This window comes from Chelonia mydas, chromosome 5 (assembly GCF_015237465.2).
Source record: "Chelonia mydas isolate rCheMyd1 chromosome 5, rCheMyd1.pri.v2, whole genome shotgun sequence".
Classification (NCBI taxonomy): domain Eukaryota; kingdom Metazoa; phylum Chordata; order Testudines; family Cheloniidae; genus Chelonia; species Chelonia mydas.
In genome coordinates, this window is record NC_051245.2 from 107,855,367 (window position 1) to 107,882,321 (window position 26,955).

Genomic DNA, 26,955 nt, shown 5'->3' on the forward strand with positions numbered 1-26,955 from the left:
AGAAGCGAGTGGCAGTAGCCCTATGGAAGCTTGCAACGCCAGACAGCTACTGGTCAGTCAGGAATCAATTTGGAGTGGGCAAATCTACTGTGGGAGCTGCTGTGATGCAAGCAGCCAACGCAATCACTGAGCTGCTGCTATCAAGGGTAGTGCCTCTGGGAAATGTGCAGTTAATAGTGGATGGCTTTGTTGCAATGGGATTCCCTAACTGTGGTGGGGCCATAGACGGAACTCATATCCCTATCTTGGCACCGGAGCACCAAGCCGACGAGTACATAAACCGTAAGAGGTACTTTACAATAGTGCTGCAAGCACTGCTAGATCACAAGGGACATTTCACCAACATCAACCTGGGATGGCCGGGAAAGGTACATGACGCTCGCATCTTCAGGAACTCTGGTCTGTTTCAAAAGCTGCAGGAAGGGACTTTATTCCCAGACCAGAAAATAAACTTTGGGGATGTTGAAATACCTATAGTTATCCTTGGGGACCCAGCCTACCCCTTAATGCCATGGCTCATGAAGCTGTACACAGGCAGCCTGGACGGTAGTCAGGAGCTGTTCAACTACAGGCTGAGCAAGTGCAGAATGGTGGTAGAATGTGCATTTGGACATTTAAAAGCACGCTGGCGCAGTTTACTGACTCGGTTAGACCTCAGCGAAACCACATTTTGCCTCCCCCCAGCGCGTGGCTAGGCCCCCGCCCCCATGGCTAACAGCAGGGAACATTTCTGGTCAGCCACAGGCAAATAGCCCAGCAGGAACGGGCACCTCTGAATGTCCGCTGAAGAAAAGCACCGTATTTCAACCAGGTGACCATGAATGATATCACTCTCCTGAGGATAGCACAGAGAGATAAAGAATGGATGTTGTTTGAACGCCAGCAAATATAAACTGCAATGCTTTGTTCTGCAATGATTCCCGAGTACGTGCTACTGGCCTGGAGTGGTAAAATGTCCTACCATGGTGGATGGAATAAGGCTGCCCTCCCCAGAAACCTTTTGCAAAGGCTTTGGGAGTACATCCAGGAGAGCCACGAATGCCAGGGTAAATTAATCATTAAACATGCTTGCTTTTAAACCATATATAGTATTTTAAAAGGTACACTCACCAGAGGTCCCTTCTCTGCCTCGCGGGTCTGGGAGGCAGCCTTGGGTGGGTTCGGAGCGTACTGGCTCCAGGTCCAGGGTGAGAAACAGTTCCTGGCTGTCTGGAAAACCGGTTTCTCTGCTGGCTTGCTGTGAGCTATCTACAACCTCATCATCATCATCTTCCTCGTCCCCAAAACCTGCTTCCGTGTTGCCTCCATCTTCATTGAAGGAGTCAAACAACACGGCTGGGGTAGTGGTGGCTGAATCCCCTAAAATGGCATGCAGCTCATCATAGAAGCGGCATGTTTTGGGCTCTGACCCGAAGCGGCCGTTTGCCTCTCTGGTTTTCTGGTAGGCTTGCCTCAGCTCCTTAAGTTTCACATGGCACTGCTTTGGGTCCCTGTTATGGCCTCTGTCCTTCATGCTTCTCTTCATGCCCTGGGAGATTTTGACAAAGGTTTTGGCATTTCGAAAACTGGAACGTAGTTCTGATAGCATGGATTCCTCTCCCCATACAGCGGTCGGATCCCGTACCTCCTGTTCGGTCCATGCTGGAGCTCTTTTGCGATTCTGGGACTCCATCATGGTCACCTCTGCTGATGAGCTCTGCATGGTCACCTGCAGCTTGCCACGCTGGCCAAATAGGAAATTGAAATTCAAAAGTTCGTGGGCCTTTTCCTGTCTACCTGGACAGTGCATCTGAGTTGAGAGTGCTGTCCAGAGCGGTCACAATGGAGCACTCTGGGATAGCTCATGGAGGCCAATACCATCTAATTGTGTTCACAGTACCCCAAATTCGACCCAGCAAGGCTGATTTCAGCGCTAATCCGCTTGCAGGTGGTGGAGTAAGGAAATCAATTTTAAGAGCCCTTTAAGTTGAAAAAAAGGGCTTCATCACGTGGACGGGTGCAGGGTTAAATCGATTTAACGCTGCTAAATTCGACCTCAACTCCTAGTGTAGACCAGGGCTAATCAAGTCAAGAGGCCTTAACATGGGTGTAAATGTAATTTACTCTCATTTTTAAAGCTGCTTTTTAGTGCCAGAGTGATATAAGGGGATCTTAGTGTAAATGAGAATCAGGCATCAAGTATATCCCCAGTTCAGCTATCCCTAACCCACTTTAGTAGATTCCCACTCCTGCACAATACTCTAGCATTTCTAGGGAGACAGACTATTTAAAATGTAAAAACTTATCAGGATGAAAAGTTCTAAGATTTATGAAGTCATTCAGTACTTTTTCTCTGTGGGAGGAAGAAGCTTTGCAAGATTAAAACACAAATGACATTATATAGCTTTGTTTAAACTAAGATTGAAATGGTTCGGTTCTTTAGTAATAGCATGCAGAACTTTTAATCTCTAGGTGACTGTTTTAAATTCAGTCCAGGTTGCAGTGACTGAAACCTTTTGAATGGGAGTTGATGAAATGATGGTCTATGCCCAGTAACTAGTATGCAGGTGTCTAATAGACACCCTTGGTGACATGATCAACTAAGAGCGCAAGGACTGAAAGGACGCACACTCTGAACTATTTTCATGTCCTTAGGTAAAGAAATTTAATTTCAGTTTTGATGTACACTGGGGCAGTGAACGGGATGGTCCATTCACTGTTGTATATATGTCCAATGAATATACTTCAGTTTCGGTTGTGGTCAGGGTAGCATCTTTCACCAGCACAGACTTCCTGTATAAAATATAAATGAAACCTGCTGTCGGCTGAATGGGAACATATTCAGGATACCCAGGTTCCAGTGCCACCTTAGAATTCTTGGACAAGCAAAAAGGCTACAAGTTATATTGCTTCTGTAGCAACTCCTACCAGCTGATTTATAGAGAAGACTACTGGATGAAGCCCTGTGGCTTGTCCTCCTGAATGGAGTTTATAAACCATGTCTATAAAGTAAAGGCAGGGCAGTGGCCAAGGCATAACTGTAGAAATTTAAAGTGGGTTAAAAATTAAGAAAGTCACACATTAAACTATTATTTAGTATCACAAGTAACCCCAAACCACTCCTGACATTTAAACTGTGTATTAGGAACATCTCAATATCAAGCTCTTATGCAATTTCTGTTTCTCTGTAAAAGGTAGAGGCCTGATGTGCCTTTGATTCCTCAAGAACCTGCTATTTGGATGGCAGTTGATGGGGTCCAGTTCTCGTCAGTTGCACAATCAACTTCTATTGATATCAGTGACTGCAGGGACGGTGGGGCCTTCCACTCTTTTGTAGGTTATTGTTGCCTTGATAAGAATTTGGCACACAGTGAGAATGAAAAGAATTTCAGGCAGGAATAGTTTTATTTAATTGTTCTCCCTGGCATCATCGTTAATACACAGTAAGGACATTTAAGTGAAATAGAAGTTTTGAAATCTTCTTTTCTTGCCTGTGTTTCCCCTAAATTCAGTATCTCTCTTTCTAACACACTCTTTATCCACAAGAATGGGCTATCAGCTTGCTTTAAGACTGGATACATGTGCCACTTACAGATTGATTGACAGGAGGTGCTAGAAGAGCTGGTGGCTCAGAACCTTTCTTGGAGACTTTGCACAACACCGTCACCTTGTACTTTCTCTCTGTTGACTGACTGAATGAGGGAGACACTATGATCTGCCACACATCAGTTCAGAGCCTGCTGCCATACCAGCAGGCTATCTTTTGGAAGTTATTTAATTGGAACTTTAATTTAGATACACCAGATTTTAGGAGTCCTATCCAATAAAATTGAATTCAGCATACAAGAATTACATCCACTAGTAGCAATTTCAAGCGTGTGTGTGTGTGTGACTGAGAATGAAAGAGAGAGTCACCTTTTTTTTTCTTGTTGGTTTTAAAATGTTAAAATAAATGTTTTTTTAAAACAAAAGTCTTTTCATTTATTAGCAGGACTGAAAACACTAAAAGCAAACACCAGCGTGCAGATCCCCACCAGCTTCGCCAAGAAGATTCTGATGCTGTCTGGAACGAGCTGGCATATTTCAAAAGGGAGCATAAAAAGCTATTGATTGAAAAGTGAGTTTCCTTTTTAAATGATATATTCATGGAGAAACATGGTGCTTGTTTTCTGAAGCTTTTTGTCTTTGCAGCTTGAAGGCCACACAGAGGAATTCCTTACAAAATTCCAAGATTAAACCATTATCTTCTACCAGAAACAAAAAGGAAAAAATATCAGGTTTTTTTCTTAAATCAGTGACAAGTTACAAGTTTGCTAGCACTAACAGAAAAACTGTATTACATGATCTAGGGATTGTGTTAATTAATGTGGCTCTCATCTGTTGGAGGTGTCGCTCTTCATTAGCCTGTATTTTATACACTGCCGTGCTTCATTTTTGGAATGAGGTGGTGAGGGGATAACCTAGCCAGCCATCCTTGTTTGATCTCCTTGATACATACGCAGTGCAGAATGCCTCTGCTCTCTTGGTTCCCTGCCCTGTCCTACTAATCCCAGCTGAGCTCATTATGGTATAGCCTTGCTGCTACTCTTGGAGCCAGAGCTGTCCAAGCTAATTACTGGTAGCAGCCGAGCTGCCTGTTAAGGGTCTGGTGTGGATCTGCTAACACAGTCCTTGGTAGTGACCTGCAAAAAGCACGAGGGAGTTGCTCTCTTTCTTGCTGTGCACTGCTTGTCCTTTGGGTTTAGTGCTGATCCCTTCACACAGCTCTTTTAGCTGCAGTAAGTGTAAAACTTGGTGAAGGAAACTCTTACTTTAGAAAACATTCCGTTTGCTTCTTTGATCTCAAAATTCATAGACTATTATACTCAGCCTGGCAAAGTAAGAAAACTTCCTTTTATACTAGACAAAAGGAAGTTAGTACAACATAATTAGCATTTTCATGCTATTGAACAATTTCTTTAAGTCAAGTTGCTCGTGTTGTTTAATAATCAAGATACATAAGGAACTTTTATTCAAACTTTGAGTAGGCTTTTGTTTGTCAGTATGACATTAATGAAAATTATTCTCCCATTTTGCCTCCATATATATCCACTCTATGGAGCTTACCATGAAGGCTAAATTAATAAATCACAGCTGTTAAAATTCTCTATCATCGGTAGGTGAGTCCATGTACAAGTGCATGTGTTCAGCTTACACGTCTTACATACAGTATTGCCAGTAGATGTACTGCATGCAGCTTTGTATTGTTAATTTTTACTGCCTGCCCTGGTGAAGTCATTCTTGTCACCTCAGCATTTTATCTTTTCCTCTTATTTCCTACTTCTATTTAGCTATTTATATCATGGCCGTCACTGTGCCTGTTTATTTTATTTATTTATTTTGATTTGTATGTACCTCCACCAGAAAGGAGCACCTATCCCTTATTATAGGTGCTTTCTGACAGTTAAAGATGCAACTATATAGTAATCTTGGTTTCAGAGTAACAGCCTTGTTAGTCTGTATTCGCAAAAAGAAAAGGAGTACTTGTGGCACCTTAGAGACTAACCAATTTATTTGAGCATAAGCTTTCGTGAGCTTGAGCTACAGCTCACTTCATCGGATGCATACTGTGGAAAGTGTAGAAGAATCTTCTACACTTTCCACAGTATGCATCCGATGAAGTGAGCTGTAGCTCACGAAAGCTTATGCTCAAATAAATTGGTTAGTCTCTAAGGTGCCACAAGTACTCCTTTTCTTATAGTTAATCTTGTAATTCTCCTTCAACCACTAATCAGCATATCCACCACAGCCAACAATAACCTACTAGCCAAAACATGTTACAAATCTTCTCCCAAAGCCTTCGTGTTGATAGGAAAAACAAATGGCTCATGCACTGTGCATGCCCTGGAAGTGAATAAACTTGGATTATTTCAGATCAGTAGGGGAGTGAGTTCAAAATCTGAGGGGACTTCATGGGGAATGCCCTGCCAGCTACATTCTCTCTTTTATATCAGTCAAGTTTCAGGTCAGGTGCCTCCACTGACCACACGTGTGGCAAAATGGCATAGAGAGAGATTTGGCCTCATTTCTGTTTAGGATTTATAGGTCAAAACCAACACCTTAAATTCTGCCGGATACCTGACAGATATCCAATCTGCTGCTCTGGTTTCTGGAGAGTATGTGGTCCAGAGGAGGTTGGGGATGAGTTCCCTTGGAGAGGTTTGTTGTGATTTACTGCTAATTGGTAGGCTAGCTTTTTGGTAGTCAGTTAGAGAAGTAAACAGAAATACTTCCTACTTTCTGCATGTCATATTAAGGTTCTCATTCAGTGTTGGTTCTGATTTCATTCAACTGTACTCAAGGAAATTCCCGTTTGGAGGACTGAGTGTGCCTAAATAAGGTATTCAAGATGGGGTCTTGTATAATTTTGTGATTCTGTCTGGGGTGGAGACTCATTTGCAGATTCAGATTTCTCTTTTAGCAGCTGGATAAAGAATTTATGTACACGCAGAGTTGCACCAATTATCAAAATTGATTTATTTAAACTTGTGCAAAAGGTTGTATGGTCACATTAATTGACAGAATTTATCAAATTAACTTAAGTTGATTAGAACCAGGTTTAACGTAAATCGAAGTAAGGCACTCTTAAATCCAAGTAAGAGTGTCTATATAGGGTTTTCCCATTTGCTTAACTAAATTGGTTGAAAAAGTGTTTTAAACTGATGCAACTTCTGTGTGTAGAAAAAGCAAAAGAGTGAATGTCAAAGAGGGAAAATTGTCTTCAGTGAAGACCTTTGTCCCTTTCTACTTTGGGAAATCCTTCAGTGGGGGAACAAATGACAGAACAGGCTTCAATCTCGTACGAAGGCCTATAAACTCCAAACGCCATTCTGCAATAATCCCACAAAGGGGTGTACAGGCCTGATAAATCCCCTGCAGCATGATCCATGCCCTAAAAGTAAGACAACAGTCATGTTAGGATATGTTAGACACATCACTGAAGTCAGGAAGGTAGCTTCTTTCTTAGGGCCTGGACCAAAGCCTACTGAAGTCAATGGAAAGATTCCTATAGACTTCAGTGGGCTTTGGATCAGGCCCTTACTTTGTAAAGTTTCCTCCTTATTAGAGTCAGTGTCGGATGATTCCATTGTAATGGGAGTTGCTGAATTTTCATCTCATTTGAAAATTGGGCATTTATTCATGCCAACAAGTAAGCACGTAGCAGCTGAATTTTAGGCACCTGTTTTTTAAAGTCTTGGTCAAAGTGTTTAAACACAAGGGTTTTTTCCCCCTGGATTTATGAGGTGCAGAATACTCGAGGCAGAGAATGTTGATCACTATTGAATCTATATGTTGATGTCTTATAAAGCCATCTCTAAAGCTGAGGTGAATTATGAATTTTTTTCATTTTTCTTCCTGAAATCTATTATGCTAACATACTTTCCTTGATAATACAAACTATCCTGAGACAATTTTACAGATGCAATATTTGCTGTCCTAATCTTATAAAACAAGACATACATTGTTTCTGCATGCCTGTTAATCCAGTATTTGGACTGTTGTCCCATGTATATTGTTATACCTGCATTAGTTGTAAAAATATATCATGGCTGTCACTGTGCCTGCAGGATGCATGTTTTATTCTGCGTTTCATAAAGAATAGGGTATGTTTTTTGTGCTATCTATGTACTTATTATTAATAATGGAGTAGGTTTTCAAAGACACTGCCTGTAAGGGCCATTGAACTTAATAGGAGTTACAGACATAAGTGCTATTTGTGCCTTTGAATGTCTACTCCAACATTAATTACAATCTATTACTAGATTTTATAGTTAGTAAAATCAATAATCATGGGACTGCACTGTTGGTTCAGGTTCTCTCTGCATGTATTTCTCCAATAGTGAATATCTCCTTCTTAACCCTTTTCCTCTGGAGAGGTGGGGATTCTTGCACTGTTACTGTAATTGGCCTCTATCCTAACAGGAGAAAAGAAGAATTCTCAGTGTACACAGAAAATATTTTCATTGACAATTGTATTTGTTTTTCTCTCTGTCATTTTCAAAAACCACTATTCACTTTCTGCCAAGATACAGTACATTATTTCAGACATCAAATTGTGTATCAGATGTGGATGGAGAGCCACATTTTACAATTCATGCTTTATAAAACCTCTTCCTTTTCATCCTCCGGGATAAAAAATTGTATTGGTCCAAGATCTGGGAGTTAGTGTATTGAGACCTGGATCAGTTTCACAAAAGCACCACTAGTCCAATTGAACAATGACAGGTTTTATGCCTGGTGTCCTGTAAACTACCAAGGCTAGAAACAAATGCACATTCTCCTTGAAAAGCCAGGAATCCTAGAGATATCGGGTGCTAAACTCTTTTCAGAACTGAAGGGACAGGAGAAGAAACAAAAAAAATGGCAGTTGGAATAACCTGACTTTAAAGGATGCCTGTCATCTAAATTATTGAAATATATTTTCATTATTTTTCTTGTTATTGAACGTTAATTTCATAACATTTCAGTAGTACTATAAAAGTTAACTAGCCAAATCAAGTCAATGGACGTACCGGTAGGATGAATAATTCCCCTTATTTGTTCTGTGTTTGATAGTGCTGTGGTCGCTATCCCACATGACGTGTGCGGTACTCTTCAAATATTATATTGCTGTTGACATCAAAAGCGATTCTCGTTTCCATATTCAGGATCTACATGAGCCCAATAAAGTGAAGCAGAGACTATATGGGATTTCATCACTCCCACCCCCAAGTCAAATAGCACAGTATTCAAATGGCCTTTCAAACTTCACTGGGGAGAATGAACCATAGTGCCAGTACAAAAATTAGCTTTTATTTTAGTTGCATAAAACAGCTGAAAAACTTGAGAAAGTTAATATTCAGTACAAGTAATCACTACTTACACTGGCACAACTTGTGTTACTCAGTGTGAATAACGGCTGCAGAATCTGGCTTAAAAATCAGTAGCAATAAAATTAGTTTTGCTTTCGTAAAGTTATTTTTTCTGGTTTTTCCTTCTGTTTGAGTCCAAATATAGCAGCTAGGCAACTTGTAGCTGAGGACGATTGGTGCTCAACAACAAAAACAATTTTTAAAAATTATCTGGCAAGATACCCATTGGTCAAAAAAAGTGACAATTACATTGAATTGAGAGTGAAATTTTTAAAAGTACTAAACTCACTTAGGATCTTAAATCCCATTGAAAGTAACTTAGCCATTTTTGAATATTTTACTCCAATAGCTCATTTTTACCAATAATATACAGTAGTTATATACTTTTTGAAATAAATTGCCAGTTAGATTTCAGCAATAAACTGTATCTGCTAACTGGTGCATATATGTTACTATTTTGTGCTGAGAGTGATTTGGCGGGGCTGATAGGATTAACGACCTATGTCACATTATTAAGCCTTTCTCTGGCACTCTTGTCACAAGTTTCCACCAGATCTTGCAATTACTTATTAAATCCTGGTTACCAGACAGAATGTGGGCTCAATCTGTATTTTGAAGCATTTTACCTTAGTGTTTCTCTTACTTTATCCAGACTCTCTTGGTGCAATGATATGGGATTAGCCAGTCTGCTGATTTTTGTTGCGACTATGTAGTCCTGTTAAGTCCCCATAAACAGCCTTAATAGGGTTTTAGTTCTGCTTCAGATCTGAAGAGGCAGGAGTTTCCGTGGAAAAATAGTATGTGGTCATGTAATTAAAGGCTGTATCATAATACACAGGCACAAAGAGACTGAATTAAGTGTGCAAAGGAAACCTGAATTCTGACATTGCTGTGGGCAAGACTAGGTACCAGGAAAGTGGTTTAACTAGGCCAAAACTTTATTATCATATCTGGAAAACTATCTGGCAATAACTCAGCAAGTGCAAGGCAATCTATTTCTTGTAAACCGTGCCACATGGGCGAGAGGCTGCCTTAAGTGAAGAGGCTGTCATAAGTGGATAGCCTCTCCAGAGCTGGGATGGCATAGTAGTTACCCGCGGTAGCTTTTGCCAGGTAAAATCATGTTTTTTATTGCTTTGGGAAAAACTAGTTGCAGTTTAAGGCATTTTCTATTTTAAAAACTGGATAATTAATGCACACCACATTATACTTAGTTTTAGGTACATATTCAGACTGTAGTTATATAAGGCAGTTGATTTATAGATTAATTTAGGGTTGTGCAAATAAAGTAAAACTGCAGTGAGTGCAATACTAATGTATGTAATTATAATATTGAACATTGGAATTTCTGTGTGCATTTTGGTTTCGTATTTTCTCAAGAAAATTGTACGTCATGACTTATGTTTCAGTTTTCAGTAGTATATAAATAAATGTCAAATGCATTCCATCATATGAAAACATCAGTAATGCAGAGTTGTAGGCTTGAAGCGTGCGGAGTTGCAGACTACCACTCCATTTGGCCATGCAGCATTCCGTAGCAGAAGATCAACTTTGAAGTAGTAGATAAACTGAGTCGATTTGCCAGTTTTGAATGGATGTATCCAAAGTTTGAAAAGATTCATTCTATGCTTGCTGAACTTGCTGGATATTGATGCAATTATTTCCACCAGTTTCCTGATTTAAAATGGGTTTAATCCAGTATTTACCAGCAGCCTGTCCTAAACTAATTTTTCCCAGAAAATTGCCAACCTTGGTCCAGAGTCTATTAATTTCACTGTGCTGCTGATGCTCAGGCAAAAAACAAGCACACAAAAAAACAGGGGGAAGAAATACTGGAGGCTTCTGTCTGCAGACTCAGGAAGACAGCACAGTGTCAGTTTACACTGGGTTCTTGACTTTTTTGAAGGGCTAAAAACATTGAGAGGGAGAAATAATTCTCTCTAGAGCCATATGCAGAAGACCCTCACTGCGTGGATCTTCCTATTCTGTGTGGGTGTGTGGGCAAGTAAATGCCTCAAGCACATGTTCCCCTGCCTTGAACCTTACATTCTGTCCTCCACCTAAAGGGAATATAGTTCCAGGTTGGATTATCTTCTCTTTCTCTGTCCCCCCTGCACCCACCCACCCACCCACACTGTTTAGACATTTTTGATATATAAATTGATATATAAATTCAAGTATACTTTTCAAAAAAGGAAAAGTGGTACAAATTTTTGGTACAAAGAATAAACATATAATTAAGGCTGTAAGAAAATCATGGGCTGGATTTTCTTGCAGGAACTGCAGTCTTCAGTACTCACCACACTTTTCCACAATGCTGCTCTCTCAAATTTAGCTTGGCAGCCCATACATCATGACCAGGTAGGGGCATAGGCGGATGAGGAAAGAAAGAAGATTGGTTACCTGATGGAATTCTAGGCATCAAATTCCATCTTCTGTCTTCCTTTTGTAAGCTGCAATTTATGCTATATGTTTATGCTATTTGAATCCTTAATTGTTGGCATGTCTTTGATTTCCCAGCAACTATTAATATAAAATTTAACACCCGCAACTAACTACTGACAACCATAGGACTATTCTTTTTGTTCATTGTGTGACTAGACAGTGGGGTGGGGAAGGGGTCAGAGAGGCAATTTTTGGCATCACTCTCTGCTGGATAGACGTTATAAATCAGACAGGCTTCACTTAGGACCAGTAGATATCACTTCCTGCTATTTTTATCCCTCCAGTAAGTGAATGGGTCTGGAAATAAGAATGATAGACATATGTTTCTAGATCATGAATCTAAGAAATGAAGATTGACAGATTAGAGAATCTGTATAGTTAAATACCAGATTTCCTCGGCCAAGTAGGATTGCAATTTTTTGTGTAAACTGTGGTTTAAAATCTTCTTCCTCTAAATTAATTCCAAAAAAATCATCCTGGATAGTTTGAAAGTGCCCAAAATGTAAGTACTGCTGGTATTTTTGCTTTACTCTTTCTTTTGTTAGCACTATTCCCAAACATATACAATGTCTTTTGCTCTCTCTCACAGTCTAAATCAAACACCCGCTCCAAGGTTTGCTCTTACCTCCCAAGGCTGTTAGCTGACACACAAATATACAGACACACTATTTGCAGGCAAATATTCCTGAATCATAGCATTGTAGGAACAAAGCTATTTTTGGGGGGGTCAAAATACTATTTGATTCTTGAAAAGTCAGATCAGGTTCAGGCCTACCTCAGATCATATGGTCAGATCATATGGTCCTAACAACTTTTTGGTACAAGAAAAATTCAAAACAAGCATACTGATGTGTCAGCCCTGCACATCCTACTTTGTGACACCTGTTCAAAGATTTTAAGGATGAATTTTTTCTCTGTTGTATCTAGGCCCATTGAAATGAGTGGAGTTAGTCCTGCTGTACCCGAGTGCAATGGAGTAGAGTTTTCCCTTATCAGAAGACTCATTAGCAGGTAGTAGCCGTTGCTTCTCCCCAGTCAGTGAAGGAGCTTGCATCATTGGACTGCAATCCTCCTGCAGAGAGATGTTTACGAAAGATTGTGATTTGGAGACACTCCCTCAGAAGGGACAGTGTTGTGAATGTGGGAATTTGGAGATGTGCTCGTTAGGCAGGGGTTGGGAACACCGCATGGCTGTGTGCAGCAGTTCACCAGAGATGCTTTCCAGTTTTTTTTATTAAAGCTTTATTCCTTTCTTATTCGCTGGTTTATTTAGCGAACCCCAAGATTGTTACACCTCCTACCTCTTGTTCCATGAAACAAGATAGTGCTTTTTACTTTATCCCATCTTCCTTATAAAAAGTCTTAATTAGGATGCTCCCCTCCCCCATCATCTGACCTAAGATGTTGGTGTGGATGGAAATTCTCTGGCACACTTTTGACATCCAGAGAGCACTGAAGGCCTACTTGTTCTGGATGCAACATCTTAAAAAGTCCCATTCCCTCTTCATTCTCTAATAAGGTCCCCACTAAGAGATTAAAAAACCGCTTCAGCCATCATTTCCTGCACTGACCTTTTCCTGCATTTGGCTCATCTTGCATCTTGGCAATCCTTCCTTGCCCAATCAAATTTAAGGCTAATTTCCTTAGAGTCGTGGCCACTTCTGAGGTTGAGAGAGGAGAAGCCTTCCTGATTGAATTCAGCTAGGCAGCCATCTGAGCTCTGGCAACACCTTCTCCAAGTACTACCACTGGATCTGTTCGTACCAAAGGATGTAGTGTTTGTGGATGATTTAATTGGGGATTGGTCCTGCTTTGAGCAGAGGGTTGGACTAGATGACCTTCCAACCCTGATATTCTATGATTCTATGAAGAGTGCTCCAAGGAGTCATCTGCTGCAGCCTTAAGGGTGCAATCCTTGGGGAAAGAATTGGCATTCTCTTGGCAAGATACTCCTTCCTGAAGTTACTGTCTAGTCAGTTTATGTCTGACATACTATACTTAATACAGCCAAATCAAGTGAGCTTCATTCACAAAAGGTTCCTGGTTGACACTATTTATTTTTATCTGTTTCTCTTAATTGCAAATAAGAATGTTTCTCCCTAACAGTTTGAGGCACCCTGAAGTCAATTATAAAGATCACAATAATAACAAACTTAAAATATATAAAAATACAGAAAGCTCAACCCCATAATAAAAATAAGTGAGTCAAATCAACAGTGCAGATGAGTACCCCATCATGCCGTAGAACCCAATTTCTCTTGCCATCCTCCTGGCCAAACACCTGGGAAAATGGATAGGCTTTGCATTGTGCCCTGAAGGTCAACAATTTTAGAGTCTTTCAAAGAATGTCTATACACAAACTTCTGAGTTGAATTAGTTTGCTAAATGCAACTTTCTGATTGGACACTGAAGAAAAGGTTAGACCAGATAGAACAGTTGTACTTGTCCAGCTATGGAAAAGGGAGGATTCAGTCAGTTCTATTTCCTAAAAAAATTAAAAAAGACTGTACACTAATCCAAGGGCAGTGGTGGAAAGTAACATCCTTTGCTTGGATAGTTTTAAAATGCACACCAGAGATTCTTGCTCTCACCACCTTTTTTTTTTTTTAATTGGTGTGTAAGATTGTGTAAGGAGTTTCTTCTTGTCCTACCCTGTTACTTGATGCTGGAATTCTGCAGGGAGCTGCAGGTAAATGATTGCTGTCTCACTGGGGCAGATGTTGCTCGTTTACCCTGCTAGAGATGTGGTGGTAGCCCTCTGACAGTAAGAGTTAGCGTCTGGAACAGTCAAGTCCTGAGGGACAGAGCCCTCGAAGCTCTGGCTGGGGTTTATGTAGTTATTTTGAAATGATCTTTTTTTTTGTTAATATAACAAAACCCCAGCAAGTGCATATCTTTTGTTTGGAGTGGTGTGGGGGCTCCACATGGTATCTTTATAACCACAGAGAATTAAAAATGATGAATATTACAGAATTTTGTTCTTTCAATAAAGCATGTTATGCCCACGCTCTGGTTATATTCAGGTGGTATGAGCACCTATGTATCCTAATAATTTGATAAGTAAACAACTATATGTTGTAGATGATTTAGTGCTGATGTACAGCTATTTGTTAGAACAAGTCAGGAGTACATCAGTTGAAAAACTGGTGCTATAGCTCTCTTTTTTTCCTGTGTTACCTCTTATAATGCCCTGAAAGAATTAAGTATTGGGGTATTTGGAAAATAACCTAATGTAAAGGAAAATTCAGAATGGTGTATGACAGTGGAAACCATTGTGAAACTATCGTGTGTCAAGATCAGTATCTTTGCAAATGAACACAATGTCCAGCATAAATTATTAGTGTAGATAGAATTAATATTGTTTGGTTTCAGAATTGCTCAGCAATACTGTGGCACAGTTGGAAGAAATAAATGAAGAAGAGGTACATGCAGCGACATGCGTTGTGCTTCCTTACCCCTCTTAATGCCCTTATGACTTACGTTGCAACAGAGAAGGATGACTTTCATCCAGTTATTGATAGTAATCAAAATGTGTTGATGTTGCATGCAGGATATTTGTCTGCAGAATATAGTATAGTGGCAGGGCTCTACTGTTGATCTACCTTGTTAGCAGGTGTTGGAAGCCTGTAGGGAACTGCTGATGGATTCCTGCTGACTCATTGCACTAGGCAGGACTCATTAACTTCACTTTGGCTATAAGGGAGATGGAAGTGACTTTCTGAGCATATAAAATCTAGGTTCTAGGCCCTTGGGGAGAATGCTAAAAGGAACCAAGCCTGGGGAGAAGGTTTGAGCTGGAATTTGTGATTAGTTTCTTTGTAAATGAAACCAAAATCTAAGAAATGGGTGTGTGGAGTGTATTTTAAAGCCTCCCCAACCTTTAACTTTGTTCCCAAAATAGTTAAGAAAACATTTGTATCACATAGATGGAGCCACAAGACGATTATGGTCAGATTCTGCCACCCTCACTAAAGTTGAATTGTACCATGCTCTTTGAGAATTCCCATTTATTTCAGTGGAACTACTACCAATAAGCTTCAGGGTGGAATTCAGTGGGTCAGTTTTAACCTATAAAGTCTTAAATGGTTTGGGAGCTAATTACCTGGGAAGTCATTTCTCTCCCCCATGATACAATACCATAGTTGAAAACAGCAGAGGTGCTAAAGCTGGAGTTCTCTCACTGTAAAAGAGGGGGAGCTGCTGGCAGGGAGTTCTCTGGAAGGGAGCTACCAGAACCCATATTTGTTAACCTTCCAGGCATGCTGCAAAACCCATCTTTTCCTTCTCTTTGTTCAAGCTGTTGAAGAGGGGATGGACTGAGTGAGACAAGTATGTCTGGGGCAGTCCTTGTGTTTATAATGAGATTTTTAATTTTAGGGAATAAGTGCCCAGAGAACTGGATGAGCTCCTGTAGCTGTGTTTTTAAATTTAGAAATAATAAATAATAATTGCACAGTAAGGTATTCTTCAATGTGAGTAAAACTGGTAGAATTTAGCCAGAAAGTGTTTGGGGATGCCCTTTCAGGGATAAAATGAAAACTTTTGAGAGACTCCAGGCTGACTTATAGACTACATCCAGACTATTTCTGAAGATATGTAGGGTTACAAAGCTGCCTAGAAGATGAGCATTTGTGCAGAAGTTAAAAAGAAGTACTGTAAGTATAAACCTATAGTTGGATATATTCAGCAGCTGGAGTGCATGGTTGTATGTTGATTATCTCTGCATCAGTGGTGCCATTTTAAAAAGTAACTTTCACTCAAAGCTCTCCAGGGCTATAGAACTGAAAGCTGCTGCTTCTCCTAGGCCCATAGTGACTGTCACCTGTGAGAGATAAAAGCAAAATGTGAAGATGGGTTTTTAAGGACAAAAGCTATAATTCAAGATGGTGGATCACAATAACTATATCTATGATTGGTGGCTCTTTTCTGAAGTGATTTGTGACTATGATGCTTGTCATCTCAAAACTGACTAAGCTCACACATTGGTCAAATGCTATGCTGAAGTTTCCTGGTCCAAAAGGATTTTGTATTAATGCTTTAGATCAAAATGCTTTTGCTATTATTGTAATTGTGGTGGTTTTTTTTGTTTTTGTTTTGTTTTATTTTGTTTTGTATTTTTTTACAAATAACAATTCAGCGAAAGAGTGAAAATTTTTGGGACAAGAAGTAGCACTGTTTTCTTAGTTTCCTGTGCCTTAGTCAGTTACGGAGAATTGCAGGAATTAAGGAGTTATTGCACCAAAACATGAGAAAGCAGAGAGGGAATGAATGTCTTGGGTCATCATCAGTCGTTTAGGAGAACAATGATAAATGAGACAATTGCAAAATTAGCACCCACTGATACTCATACATGTCCACTGGAATCCACTGTAGGTGGCAAAAGTTGTGGCCACATGGAGCAGCATTCCGCATGACTAAATGGAGCTCAGTGTTTCCAGCCGTGATAAATAAAGGAAAAGAAATGAAAACGTTTTCTGCTGAACATTTATAGTAGACGTACTTTTCTGAGCCCATTCAGCTTTACCCTGTAGATCTTTTGGCCCATGGAATTCAAAAGTCAAGTCTCACTTCTGGTCTGTCTTAGCACAACTAGCAAGTAAAATACCTTAATAATGTTGTTAATATTATTAATCCTGTTTAAGGTGTTGTATACTCTGAGGCGCTTTAGACCTGAATTATGCTACAAGAGCCCCAGAATGATTCAACTCTTCATACATCCACATCCTTGAGTCCTGTCCACTCATAACAGTATTCCTTGTATTGTTTTGTTCCAATATTCTTTCTCTGCATCCAAAAATGTTAAATTTTTAAATGCTGCAAACTTGTTATCTTTAACTGTGCATAGTGAGAAGCTAGAAGTTTTGACAACACTTAAAGAGAGGTGATTTTGCTTTTTGGTACTGAGGAAGGCAATTCCTTCCTTCCCTTTTTCGGAGAAGAGTAGAAATAACACTAAATTTGTGGGGGGTGGAGGGACTGGCATTGAGGGAAGTCTTTATTAGAATTAACTGTAAAATACCTGCTAAAGAAGCTGAGTGAGAGTCTTGAAACCAGACACTGGTTGGAAGGCCCCTGTGGCAGTTGGAAATCTTTTTCTAATCTTATTTTGCTATGAAAATCAGCTAGTCATACATTATATTCTCTGATTCATGGAAATATTTAATTCACCTAATAGGCTTGATATGCAAGCTGTTGGACAAATGTATGTATGCGATTTGCCTATCACTACTGGATCTATGTAAATGTAACTGTCAGCTTTACTTTACAGAATCAACTGAACGTTATTTTTAAAAAATTATTATACCATCCAGGCATCTTGAAGGGCCCAGTCTAACTCCCATTGACTTTAGTGGGAATCTTTCAATTGATTTTGGTGGCAGTTGGATTGGGCCCCATGGTAGTTTCTAGTACCATGCATGGTTGTGCTTAGCAGTATCCTTCTCACCAAGGTTGTGTGCATACAATCATGACAATACTAATTGCTTTAAAAAGTGCTTTGAGAGATACTTCGCATATGAAATTGCTTTATAAAACTAAATTCTGTTCTGTTCTGATGTGTTCATGTTAAATACTTGAGGGTATTTTTCAATATTTCTGAACCTGAGTGAGGCATCCATCTTGGGTAGAACATAATTAATAGCATATTTCCTTTCCAAATAATGTTTTAGCATAGTAAAACTGTTAAAAGGTAAAAGGAAATTAAAATAACTAGTAAATAGATCTGTGATCACAGCAGAAACTAAAATTTTGGCACATTTCAAAACCCGTTTATATTATATTCAGGTAAACAAAACCTGATAGAACCTTGTCCATGTGAAGATCACATGTAGTGTGACAGGGTCGGGCCAGATGGCTACAGGAGAGTAATAGAAGACAGATATATTAGCCCCAGGCTAAGTAGATCCCTTTTCCCTGGGTAAGGTAACAGGGAAGGTTCCAGAACAATCAGGAACCTTCTGGAGACAATTAAGACAAGCTGATTAGAACACCTGCAGCCAATCAAGAAGCTGCTAGAATCAATTAAGGCAGGCTAATCAGGGCACCTGGGTTTTAAAAAGGAGCTCACTTTAGTTTGTGGTTTGCGTGTGAGGAGCTGGGAGAAAGAGGCACTAGGAGCTGAGAATGAGAAAGCGGACTGTTGGAGGACTGAGGTGTACAAGCATTATCAGACACCAGGAGGAAGGTCCTATGGTGAGGATAAAGAAGGTGTTGGGAGGAGGCCATGGGGAAGTAGCCCAGGGAGTTTTAGCTGTCGCACAGCTGTTCCAGGAGGCACTCTAGACAGCTGCATTCCACAGGGCCCTGGGCTGGAACCCGGAGTAGAGGGCGGGCCCAGGTTCCCCCCAAACCTCCCAACTCCTGGTCAGACACAGGAGGAGTTGACCTGGACTGTGGGTTCAGAAAAACGGCCAACCTGAGGGCTGCTGTGAAGCTCCAAGGCGAGCAAATCCGCCAATAAGCGCAAGACCCAGCGAGGTAGAGCAGGAACTTTGTCACAGTAGTTATAGTCTGAGCAATTATTAATTAGCTCCAGCATATCACAGCTTTTAAAATGGTTCACCTGCTGAGTATTATCATTAGAGATATGATTGTGGACTTTGAATTTAATGAAATTTAACGAAGTTTAGCAGAATGGTTACTTATTTTCTTTTCATCTAGGTTACTAATGGGTATTGCTAGTAATGAATCTCCTTTGCCTAGGGTCTATCATGGATAGAGAGACAAGATATTTTATGCATACCCTCAGAGACTATACTATGCAATTTTGTATTAATTTTTTTAAAAAATTCAAATGATAATTTATATTCAGTTCTCCTTTGCCTGTTTATTTCAGTCAGTTTTGAGTGGTTAGGATTATATCTGCAGATTTTTGAAACTTGAATGCCCTTACAGATCTCATTTACTCAGTATGTCAATCTACAGTACTTTATAATTTGTTAAAATAGTTCACAGTATTTAATATTCATTAGCACAGAACCCGTACAATTTTTATGTCTTGTAATAGTCTTTGTCCTGGAGGTTTAACTTTTTAAAATCATGTTGAGTAATGTTATACACTACATAACACAAATATAACAGTGACTTTAAAATGTAACAGCAACCTTAACTGTTTTAAGAGAACAGTAGCTACAGATGTATGAATTTACCCCAGGCCCATAACCTGGGAGTCATCTTTGACTCCTTCCTTTCGCGTTCCCCTTGGACATAGCTGCACATCCCAGCTATGTCCAATCTAGCCATTTCTTCCTCCATAACTTTTCTAAGATCCAAGCTCTTTTTAACCACACAGTGAAAACCCTTTTCCAGGTCCACATTTCTCATCTGGATCACAGAAACCTCTCCAGCCTCCCCGATAACTGCTTTGCCACGTCTAGTAATGTATTTAAAACCCAATCATCTTCCTTGCTTGATCTTCTGCGGCACTCCACGCTTTGAAGCCCTCCACTGGCTCCCCCTTTTCTGCTGTATCAAGTTCAAACTTCATGTGCTCTCCTGCAAGACTTCTCACAGCTCTTCCCTCCCTATTTATCTGCTCTTTTCTTTTACCAGCTCATCCCCCACCATCCATTTTGCACAGCTTTTCATGTCCTTGCATTGCTTCTCTGCTCCTCTTAGCAGCCACATTTGTGCATTCTTTTATGCTCCTTCCTTTACATGTAATAGTATCTCCAATTTCATCTCTAAGGTTGTTGCCTTCTCTTCCTTCAAATTCCGCTTCAGCCAGATATAGTTAAAAACCTTTAGGTGCCACCACAAGATAAAATAATAAATAAGAATAAGAATATTAAACGCTATGTGTTAAAGCTGTGCAATTTAAATAAAAAAGGTAGGAACTGGGAGAAGTTAGGGTTCCTAGAGCAATGTTAACTCTGCCGTATTGAGGATCCTGTGTATTTTCTGGCATGGCATATATTTAACAATTGACACAGAAACATAGAAAAGAAGACTGGAAAATAGTACATATGTGCAATATGGCCAAGTTAACACTGTCATGAGAAGCTCAAAGCTGAACCAAAAAGTCAAGAAACAAATTCCCTTTTACTACTACTATTTTATGAAGTATAAAATAGACTATCTCAAAGATTTTTAAAGTAATTTTTCTTTTGCCCTTTTGAATATTAATGCTATCAGGTTTTCATGTTTCTGAATATGCAATATGATAGGATGGCTTATATAGTGATGCCATACAAGGATGTAACTTGAGCTGCAGTTCTTCCCATCGACTGACAGGTGAGGGGATTCTGATGATCAACAGTGTAAAAATGGCATCTCTTTTTCCTTCAGTTGTTCACAGTCTGGTGTGACAGAAGGAGGATTGGTATTGTCATCAAAGGAGAAAAGTTAGAAATTTATTGGGTTGGTCTTTTGTTTTCTTTTAGTTTTTATTTAATTAAAGCTTAGAATTTGTGGAATATTGCAGAAATATAGCGAAATTTGTGGAAAGATCCTAAAGTTGTGGAACCCATGATTTTATTGCCACAATAAGAATGGGCCTAAAATTTGTGTAATATTCAAAACCAACAGTTCTTTTGGAATATGTTCAGCTTTGATAATTTTTTTACTGGTGGCTAGAAGCTGGAGGAGGCATATGCTGATGTTAAGAGCCCTTCTTCCACATTTCAAACCAGAATCAGGTGGCATTCGTGCAGAAAAATTCTTCAGAGAGACTTCCTTCCCACTGTAAAGGGGCAACCTCTCTGCTTCCGTTAGTGTTGTGGATCTTTTGAGAGTCTACAAACACCCTGCTATTTGCTCACCACTTGTTCAGTGAAACAGAAGATTTCCACACACACAAAACTGCCTTTGAGATAGTATCAAAACCCAATTTGGTTCTCTATTCCAGGGTTTGATTTCTTAATTGAAAATATATCAAACAATCCAATATTTCTATGTTTATAGTTGTCTATGATAGCCACAGCATGTATTAGCTTCTCTTCCAAAATAACATTGGGATCTCTTATTCACAATATCTGAGCTTTGAGGCTGCCTTCTTTTCTCTGTGGTTACAGTAGATTAGTGTTCTGAATTATCCCACAGCTTATTTTTGATTCTGGAGTGAAAAGATTGCAGAGGGGAGGGGAAGTGCCTCATGTCACTAGAATCACTTTGGTCAATCTAGAATCAATGTGGATGGGCTTTGAAGAGACTGCTATCCAGACTTCACTGGAGTATGGTTGCTATGACATGGAGCCTTGAAAAGGGGACCAATGGGGGGTAGTTTGACAGAAGATCCTGCATTGAGAAAATAATATATGAACATTTCTTTAGAGCTCTACTTATTAGCATTTTTTAGAGGGAGGAGGAGGAGAGGAGGATATAGTTGTGCTTACATATTACATTTGCAAGCATGTTAAAAAGCATTTGTTTAGACCTCTTACAAAGACTTTGGGTCAGGAAATATTTTAAACTTTGCAACAATTTTCTACTACTAAGTTTTGGAACAACTGGCATAGAGGCCAGGGGAGCTGCTTCATTTTAAGTCTTGTTCTTCCCATGGCAATGATTCCTGTCTACTCTGTATAGCTAAAGGCCTCATAAATGATGGTGGAAAGGAATTTGTCTGCAAACAGTCATGATAAAAAGATACAGCATTAACTGTATTTGCTTCCATGTCATTCTCATTTTCTGATATTCAATACTGAGTGTATTGTATACCAGGGATGTAAAGACTATCCATCAGTAGTTTTTTTCTATTATTTTTACCATTTGCCATAAAATCGATCACTAAGCAAATAGAAAAGTTTGAAAATGTGACATTCATAGGGGAATATTGTATTTATTCAGTCTTTTCCAGGAGCTAAAGCTAAGCAGAAATGATTATGACAACAGTCTGTATTTTCAGATAATTTAAACATTTGGAAATCTGTTCTATGCCAACTGAATGGAGATATGATTTGTGCCTCCCTACACTCGTGGCCCTAAGTGTATGAACAATATAATCATGGGCACTAGAACTGGAAAAGGCCTATTATTTAATTTAAACCATTCCCTTGCCAGTGTGGGAGTGATCCTTGAATACATCTTCTGAATGCTTTTTACATTATATAGAAATACAGTTTTACCTCTGCTTCATTCCCGTCTTTCACTAATTAAGCATGTAGGCCCTGATGAAAGCATCTAGGCATGTACTTAACTTTAAGCACATGAGTAATCTCATTAGTTTCAATGAGACTGCACAGGTGCCTAAAAGCTATGCTAGATAGGGACTTTAAAATTTATCAAGCACGATAAATTTCTTTCTTTATCCCCTTCAGTCCTCTCTTATTCATTTACTTCTATTTTGCCAGTCCCTGAAACTATCTTTCATGCCACGCCCATCTGCTGCAATCCCCTTTAAAAACCTCCTAGTATTCTGCACCTCCTCTTCATACCCTGTATGTGTGCATACATGGGCCTATATACATAGATGGGCCAAATTTTCATTAATGCTAAAGCCCCTTTACTTTGTCAAAGTGTCATAAGGGGGTTTCAGCATAAATGAAAATGTGGTCCCCATATGAATGCATGTACTTATCGGGGAGGAGCTGAAACCACTAATGTACATATAATTACAAAATCTATATCTGAGTTTTGTGAATTTACTGGCTATTGTGTTATATCAGTTTTTACTTACAGTAACAGGTATGAAAGTATCTACATTCTAAAACAATAGCATCTGTATTTAAATCATATATGTTGCCTTGCCAGTAATATTTATTTTGATATGTTTTTCATTTAATTTTGTTTCATATTTTTATTAGGATGTGTTTGGCTGTTTTTCTGTTCCTTCTTATTTTCCTATGCTATTTTGTAGGCTGAATCTTGAAGAAGAATTAGATCAGATGAAAGTATGTAGATCTATGGATAAGGCTACAATACAAGAACTGAATCTGTGTCTGCAACAAGAAAGGGAAGGTAAAAAATTTGTAGAATTATATAATATTTTATTAGACAGAAAATATTTTATTTGATGGGTTTTCTTGTCTCACAATAATATGTTTTTTTAATTTCTAATTTGGAATTCTGCCGACACATATACATACATTTATTTTTTTTAAATGTGCAGTTACTCTTTTATAGCTCTCTACATGATTCATAAACTAGTAATCATTCATCCTAAAAGGAAATAGTTTTCCAAAACTTTGTATCTTGAAAATTCAAGATGACTGGTGCAGTGTCCAGACCCAAATTCTATAAAATCTGCAATATAAGATTCTGAATGTTTATAGCATCCCCAATAACCAAATAAATTTGGACATTAGCCAAAATGGCGAAATATGTGAAAATGATTCCCACAAGATTGCTTCTATTTCTGTATCCTTTCCACCTTACTGCTCCTATCCTCATGCACCTCCTTTCACCCTCTGCTTTACTTGAAATGTCTGGGGACTACACTGAGGTTCAAGAGAACTCTTTTCAGTCCGACCAGGCACTGCTTTTCTAGAAGGTTCCTGAAGCTCAGCAGAACCTGTAGGGATATCTCACAGGTCTCAATGTGAAGAATCCCCATTGTTGGGGAACTGCAGTATTGGTGAGTAGCCTTATCCTTTTTGTCTGCTGTTGGCTGCTTTCCATTTCTATTTCTGCAGAAGTGTTGGCTAGGTTGGTAAAACAAAATAAAGTAAAAATTTTTTAAAAGCATATATTTTACAGCCAGGCACCCAGTTCCAAAAAAATCTGTGAAAGCATCCAGCTGCTAAAAATGGCAAGTGGCTGGATTCTCACCTGTTGCTATCTAGTTCCTATTTTCATCAAAACAGACAGGGTGGATTGATTTAAATCAAGGTGATTTAAATTGCCAAGTGGAAAGCTCGATTTAAATAATTGATTTTAATCAACTTTTCCATTTCTACTTCAGTTATTTTCTAAAGAAAGATGCATTCTCATTGTTTGATATAACCATTAAATTATGTTGATTTACAACTAAATAGAGCCTTTATGCTCAATTTGATACATCATTTTGCTACCTAGGAGGCTACATCATAATTATATACATTTATTTAAGCAATTATATAGCTTTAATATTTTCAGATTCTTATTAATTTTACATTTTTAGTATGTTCGAAAATTATGAATTTTATATTGCTTATTTACTAGATAAGTAACTTTTTACTCATGGTTATATAGAAGAGCAGCCATTAATTCAAAGTTTTTGAAAGAGACTCATGGAATCACTGTATTTACTTTCTATTTAAATGTTTTAAGAGATTATAATAAATTTAGGCTTTAAACTATTTTGTATTAAATTCATATTTCATTTTAAGTAGGTTGATTTTTCAAAAGAAAAACTTAGCAAAATCAAAGAAATCTGATTGAAATAAAAAAATCTAGCTTTTTAAAAAGAACTTTTAAAAATCATCCATTTTTATCTACCCTGAAAAGAGGTATTGAAGTGGAGGAAACAATCACTCACCTTGTTTTTTCTAGTTTTTTCTACCTTCACACAGAACCAGGAATGGAAAGGCAGCTCGGAGTCAGCTGGCTGGCTACTGAACAATAACCGTGTCACTTTCTAAAAAAATTAAGATCTCGGGAATCTTAAAGGCTCCTAAAGTATTTAGTACTTGAACGCTTAAAAGAACCCCAAATCTTTACAGAATAAAACATCTTTATTTTTTGAAATATATATTCCTCTCTCCTTAAAGAAAATTGTACACAAATTTCAGGCTATGCAAATACATTAGTCCCTTGCACTTCTAAGGTGATTGAAAACAAAAGGTTAAACACAGTTGAGTTGTGTGGGTATCCAGTTTAATTGCATTTCCTATCAATTGTTGTTGCATACCTGAACACTATAAATATTAATATTTTTTTCTACAGATAAGTAGCTGGCTTAAATCCAAGGTTATATTTCAAGTAAAAAGTCTCATTAGTGTGTCAGAATGAATTTATTACAGCCTTGTGAAGGTACTGTTTACCAGTCCAGTCTCAAAAATGACTCACTCATCCATACTACAATGATGAGCTGCTTCTCTTATGCTCCTCCTGCACACCTGAGAAGATGCACAGCAGGAGAGAACCTGGTGTAATAGACAGTTTTGCACAACGTTTTCTGGTTGAACTCCTAGGAGCTTGGAGCCATAGAAAACTTGATGTGTATAAAGTTTCCTATGCTAGCTTAATTTTAATGGTGTGATGGAATGAGGATTTACAGTGATCATGGATGGGGGTCCCCATATCTTACTGGTGATCCGTGGAAAGGTTTTGTCAAGACAGACAATGGTTGTTTTTAGTTAAAGCACAACAAAGATTTTCAGCATTGACTCAGAGGCACAGCCATACAGGCAGTAATTAGATGCAACTAAGTCTAGTAAAGTGTAGAAATGAACCATGTTAACGGTCAGAACCATGAGATGGTTGTTTAGAAGTTAGGACAGAGGGCTTGAGAGGTACTTGTAGATACTTCTGTTTTTTGTTTGTTTGGTTGGCTTGGGGGTCTTTTGTGTGTGTTTTAGGGTTTAAACCACATATGGGAATTAGCCACCTACATGGGGCTTTTCAGTTTTGTGTTTTGTTTGGAAAAGAATCTTTAAAAAAAAATTCATAATGCTGAAATCCCAGATTGGAGAGAACGAATGTGTGTGTTTCTTTTTGGGGGGTGCAGGGGGCAGTTGCAGGATGTTATTTTTAAGTTTAACCTTTCTAGATTCTCAGACTATGCCCTACTGCAAATTGTTCCTTGTTTTCGTCCTTTAAAAAAAGAAGGGAGTCTGAAGATTGAAAACTTACCTGCAGACATGCTCCTGTGTGCAGGACAGGAATGCAATTTCTGGGTGTGTCCTAAAGTGCACAGAAGAGGAGCTCTGCTTCCACAGAAAGATCGGCAAATAAGAGCATTCTTTGTGTGTACCTTAGGAGGCGAGCTCATAGGTCGGTGTCGAGTTTCCTAAGCGCCACTGGAACAGAGAATAAAGGTATATGTATTAGGGCCCTACCAAATTCACAGTCCATTTTGGTTAATTTCTCAGTCATAGAAGATAAAAAATCATAAATTTCATTATTTCAGCTATTTAAATCTGAAATTTCACGGTATTGTAAATGTAGGGGTCCCGACCCAAAAAGGAGTTATGGGGACGGGGTCTCAACGTTATTGTAGAGGGGGTTGCGGTACTGCTACTCTTACTTCTGCACTGCTGCTGGTGGCGGTGCTGCCTTCAGAGCTGGGCAGCGTGAGAGCGGCGGCTGTTTGGCTGAGATCCCAGCTCTGAAGGCAGAGTCACCGCCAGCAGCAGCACAGAAGTAAGACTGGCTTGGTATGGTATGGCCACCCTTACTTTTGCGCTGCTGCCTGCAGAGCTGGGCCCTCAGTCAGCAGATGCCACTCTCTGGCCGCCCAGCTCTGAAGGCAGCAGCGCGAAGTAAGAGTGTCATGGTATGGTGTTGCCACCCTTACTTCTGCACTGCTGCTGATGGGGCGCTGCCTTCAGAACTGGGTGCCTGGCCAACAGCCGCCGCTCTCCGGCCGCCAAGCTTTGAAGGCAGTGCAGAGGTGAGGGTGGCAATACCCCGAGCCCCCTAAAATAACCTTGCAACTCCCTTTTCGGTCAAGACCCCCAATTTGAGAATGCTTCTCTCCTCCATGAAATCTGTATGGTATAGAGTAAAAGCACACAAAAGACCAGATTTCACGGGGGGAGACCAGACTTCACGGTCCATGACG

At 39.3% G+C, this 26,955-nt stretch overlaps 1 protein-coding gene and 1 long non-coding RNA gene across 7 annotated transcripts in view; one reads left to right on the forward strand and one right to left on the reverse strand.

Annotated features, from left to right (window-relative positions):
- CNTLN (centlein) overlaps positions 1-26,955 on the forward strand; it is a 294,546-nt gene that overhangs the window by 164,978 nt on the left and 102,613 nt on the right. For 5 of the 6 annotated variants that reach the window (XM_037902022.2, XM_037902027.2, XM_037902028.2 and 2 more), the window contains 2 exons: positions 3,968-4,096; positions 23,110-23,210. In XM_037902022.2, the coding sequence (XP_037757950.1) occupies positions 3,968-4,096; positions 23,110-23,210 (230 nt within the window). The remainder of the gene's footprint in view (positions 1-3,967; positions 4,097-23,109; positions 23,211-26,955) is intronic. The other variant, XM_037902023.2, reaches the window with a different exon arrangement.
- LOC122466085 overlaps positions 5,670-26,955 on the reverse strand; it is a 50,416-nt gene continuing 29,130 nt past the window's right edge. Inside the window, exons 2-3 of the long non-coding RNA XR_006291322.1 lie at positions 12,887-26,191; positions 5,670-12,387 (exon numbers count right to left, since the gene is read on the reverse strand). This is a non-coding gene — a long non-coding RNA (uncharacterized LOC122466085). The remainder of the gene's footprint in view (positions 12,388-12,886; positions 26,192-26,955) is intronic.